The 4,812-nt window shown below is 42.7% G+C and overlaps 1 protein-coding gene across 1 annotated transcript in view; it reads left to right on the forward strand.

Annotated features, from left to right (window-relative positions):
- RPGRIP1 (RPGR interacting protein 1) overlaps positions 1–4,812 on the forward strand; it is a 90,607-nt gene that overhangs the window by 5,262 nt on the left and 80,533 nt on the right. The window contains exon 2 of the mRNA XM_037744282.1: positions 3,717–3,849. Coding sequence (XP_037600210.1) covers positions 3,717–3,849 — 133 coding nt within the window. The remainder of the gene's footprint in view (positions 1–3,716; positions 3,850–4,812) is intronic.

Raw genomic sequence — 4,812 nt, forward strand, 5'->3', positions numbered from 1 at the left:
CATCTCAAAAAAAAAAAAAAAATTAAACATACACCTATCTTGTGACTCAACTGTTTTATACTTTTCTATTTACCCAAAAGAAACAGAAACATGTCCACACAAAGACTTGTACATAGATGTTCATAGCAGCTGTAACAGTAATAGCCAAAAATGGAAATGATTCAATGCCGATCAAAAATAAATGAATATTTTTAAAAACGTGAATGGATATGTGATAGAATATGTTAGGGAGAATAATGAAAAAAAAAGTGAATGGATAAATATGGTATGTTCATACAATATTACTCAGCAATTAAAAGGAACTATTGAAGCTGGGCGCAGTGGCTCACGCCTATAATCCCAGCACTTTGGGAGGTTGAGGTGGGCGGATCACCTGAAGTTGGGAGTTGATGACCAGCCTGACCAACATGGAGAAATCCCATCCCTACTAAAAATACAAAATTAGCCAGGTATGGTGGCACATACCTGTAATCCCAGATACTCAGGAGGCTGAGGCAGGAGAATTGCTTGAACCTGGGAGGTGGAAGTTGAAATGAACCGAGATCACACCATTGTACTACAGCCTGGGTGACAGAGTAAAACTCCATAAAAAAAAAAAAAAAAAAGGAACTATTGACCTATGAAATACCGTGAATCAATCTCAAAATAATTATAATGAGTGAAAGAAGTCAGACCAAAAAAAAGGTACACAGTGGATTAATTGAGCTATGTAAAATTCTAGAAAATAGTGGCCAGGTGGGGTGGCTCACACCTGTAATCCCCACACTTTGGGAGGCCAAGGTAGGTGTATCACTTGAGGTCAGGCATTTGAGACCAGCTTGGTCAGCATGGTGAAACCCCATTTCTACTAACAAAACAAAAATTAGCTGGGCTTGGTGGCGCACACCTGTAGTCCCAGTTAGTCAGGAGGCTGAGGCAGGAGAAATGTTTGAACCTGGGAGGCAGACGTTGCAGTGAGCCAAGACTGTGCCACTGCACTCCAGCTGGGCAAGAGCAAGACTTTTTCTCAAAAAAATTAAAAAGAATAAAAATTCTAGAAAATGGAAACTAATCTACAATGACATAAAACGTATTTGTTGATTCCTGGGAACAAAGGCAGGGTAAGTTTAGGTTGGAGTAGGGTGGGAAGGAATGGATTACAAATGGATGCAAGGAAACTTGGAAATGTAGAATATGTTCATTACCCTAATTGTGGTGGTGGTTTCACAGGTATACACAAATGTCAAAATTAATCCAAATTTTCACTTTAAATATGTACAGTGAATTACATATCAATTATACCTCAACAAAGCTGTTCTTTGAAAATTTTCATGTCATCTTCCAAAGGATAGATCAATGAGGTGATGGTGATGACTGAGGTGGTTCTGAGACCAAAGGTTTGAGCCCTCCTTCTTCCCAGTGTGGAAAGAAGCTGTCTTTTGTATTCTGGGATTTTAAGATGGTTCGTGGCCTGGTGTGGCGGCCACGCCTGTAATCCTAACACTTTGGGAGGCTGAGATGGAGCGATCACTTGAGGTCAGGAGTTTGAGACCAGCCTGGCCAACATGGTGAAGGCTCGTCTCTACTAAATGTTGAGAAATGTAATGTGTATGAATATTGATGTTGAGAAATGTTAAGTTTATGAATATTGACGAATGCTGAGTGTATGATAGAATATATTGTTTGCTAGGAAGAATGATGGCAAGGAAAACCTAGCTGCCCCCTCCCAAGTAGAAAACTACTTGGGGCATTCCAAAGTGGCACGACAATATATAGATATCATACACCTGTTAAAACAATTATTTAAGCTATCTGACCCTGCCCCCACAGCTCCCTCGTGGAGAATACTTTTTAGGTTGTTTGTGATCAGTGGTAAGCGGGCACCAGCTGTCTACCTGGCATGTTTTGTGTTATGAGAAAATACCGAACACCTGTTTGTTAATAATGATCACCTGTTCAGAGAGACTAAAAGCCTGGGTCAGCGTCTTCTCGGGGCCTTCAGCCTAGAATGCTGTCAGTCTTTGAGGCTGTCAGCTTGGAAGGCTGGTGGCCCCTCAGCTCTACTTTGCTGTTCTGAGTGTCCGCTGCTCAGTTCCTTCAGCACTGCCAAGGTGGGATTCTTTACATCCGAGTTGGTACTGGGTAACTAAAAATATAAAAACTAGTTGAGCTAGGTGGTATGTGCCTGTAATCCCAGCTAATCGGGAGGCTGAAGCACAAGAATCTCTTTAACCCGGGAGACAGGAAAACGCAGGTTGCAGTGAGCCAAGATTGCGCCACTACACTCAGCCTGGGCAACAGTGATAGACTCTGTGTAAATAATAATATTAATAACTGTGGTTCCTATTCACCATGAGATCAGAGCAGACCAGGGCTCGTGAACACGCCCACTGAAAAGTGTGCTCTAGTTTCCTCTGCTTAGAGCAAGCAAAGGATCCTGTCTAAGGAGGTAGCTTTGGGGACAGTTTTTCCTGACCAGAAAAATAAGATGGTTCTTGATAATCAAAAGTTTTGTTTTTTTGTTTTGCTTTTGAGCTGGAGTTTTGCTCTTGTTACCCAGGCTGGGGTGTAATGGCACAATCTTGGATCTTGGCTCACTGCAACCTGTGCCTCTCAGGTTCAAGTGATTTTCCTGCTTCAGCCTCCCGAGTAGCTGGGATTACAGGCATGTCCAGCTAATTTTGTATTTTTAGTAGAGATGGGGTTTCTCCATGTTGGTCAGGTCAATCACCTGACCTAAGGTGATCCACCTGCCTCGGCCTCCCAAAGTGCTAGGATTACAGGCATGAGCCACCACACCCAGGCTCAAGAAAAGTTTTTATCCTTTTCCTTACTGGGTTTCTGAAGACAGTCATGGGAACAATCCTTGTCTAGGTCTAAATTTTCTAATAAGAATATAAAAATAGACAAGTCGCAGTGTCTCATGCCCGTAATCCCAGCACTTAAGGAGGCCGAGGCAGGTGGATTACCTGAAGTCAGGAGTTGGAGACCAGCCTGGCCAACATGGTGAAAGCCCATTTCTACTAAAAATCCAAAAACAAGCTGGGCGTGGTGGCAGGTGCCTGTAATCCTAGTCTCTCTGGAGGCTGAAGCAGGATAATCTCTTGAACCCGTGAGCCGAGATTGCGCCACTGCACTTGAGCCTGGGTGATAGGGAGACCCTGTCTCAAAATAAGTAGAATAAGTCTTATTGGATATTGTTATCTAGAGAATGTACTTTCTAGGTGGAGGGTTGAGTCACACCCTCATGCTGTAATAATATAGAAAAGAGCCTCCACTAGGAGTCATTTCTTTTTTTTTTTTTTTTGAGACAGAGTGTTGCTCTGTCGTCCAGGATGGAGTGCAGCGGCACAATCTCGGCTCACTGCAATCTCTGCCTCCTGGGTTCAAGCAATTTTCCAGCCTCAACCTTCAGAGTAACAGGGATTCTATATGCCTGACACCATGCTTAACTAATTTTTGTATTTCTAGTAGAGACAGGATTTCACCATGTTGGCAAGGTTGGTCTTGAACTCCTGACCTTGTGTTCCACCTGCCTTAGCCTCCCAAAGTGCTGGGATTACAGGTGTGAGCACTGCACCCAGCTGGAGTCATTTCTTATACTTTGTGAATTTCCTCATAAATACTTGACTCAAAATATTTATGCTCTCTGGGCAAGATGTGATGAGAGACCAGAAGGGTTAAAAAAAAAAATACATGTAAAAATACTGATCATTTACTCTCTTCCGGGACTTTAGGTAAGAATATGAAAACTCAACCACCCTTCAGCAGGATGAACCGGGAGGAACTGGAGGACAGTTTATTTCGACTTCGCGAAGATCACATGTTGGTGAAGGAGCTTTCTTGGAAGCAACAGGATGAGATCAAAAGGTATTTAATTCTGATCTTCTTGCTCTGAGGACAGTGGAAAAAAAAGAAAAAAGGTATTTAAAGTTCTTAAATTTTTAAAAACTGTGTCTACACCAGGCCTATATCACACTAAACAAAAAGGAATACGTGTTGCTATACCAGAAAATGATTCAAATGCCAAGGATATTGAGCTCCAAAAATTTTTTTTAGACAGTCTTGCTTTGTCCTCCAGGCTTGAGTGCAGTGGCATGATCTTAGCTCACTGCAACCTCCACCTCCTGGATTCAAGCAGTTCTCTTGCCTCAGCCTCTCAAGTAGCTGGTATTACAGGCATCTGCCACTATGCCCAGCTAATTTTGTATTTTTAGTAGAGATGGGGATTCACCCTGTTGGCCAAGCTGGTCTTGAACTACTGAACTCAGATGATCCGCCCACCTCAGCCTCCCAAAGTGCTGGGATTACAGATGTGAGCCACTGCATTCAGCCAAAAATAATTTTTGAAGCAATATTGCTTTTGTCTATTTTTTTGCCAAACGTGTCAATAGACTGTTACCACAGGCCACAGAGTATCATTAAGAGCCTGGGTGATACTATTTCAGCACACAAAATAAGAGGCTGGACAGGCTCCTCCTCTGGTCACGAAAGAGGGGATGGAGACAGGAGGAATGATCAAAATCTCAGAGGAAGGAAGCCTGCAGGGGCAGGTAAAAGAAGGGGTCTTCATTTACAAAACAAAACTAAAGATCATATTGATCTATGTAGGCATGCTGTAAGTGCTATCTATATATTTTTTTATTTAATTTTGAGATGGAGTCTCACTGTTTCCCAGGCTGGAGTGCAGTGGCATGATCTCAGCTGACTGCAACCTCTGTCTCCTGGGATCAAGCGATTCTCCTGCTTCAGCCTCCTGATTACAGGCCTGCACTACTAATTTTTTTTTTTTTCTTTTGAGATGGAGTCTCACTCTGTTGCCCAGGCTGGAGT

Source organism: Cebus imitator, unplaced genomic scaffold, assembly GCF_001604975.1.
Source record: "Cebus imitator isolate Cc_AM_T3 unplaced genomic scaffold, Cebus_imitator-1.0 Scaffold170, whole genome shotgun sequence".
Classification (NCBI taxonomy): Eukaryota; Metazoa; Chordata; class Mammalia; order Primates; family Cebidae; genus Cebus; species Cebus imitator.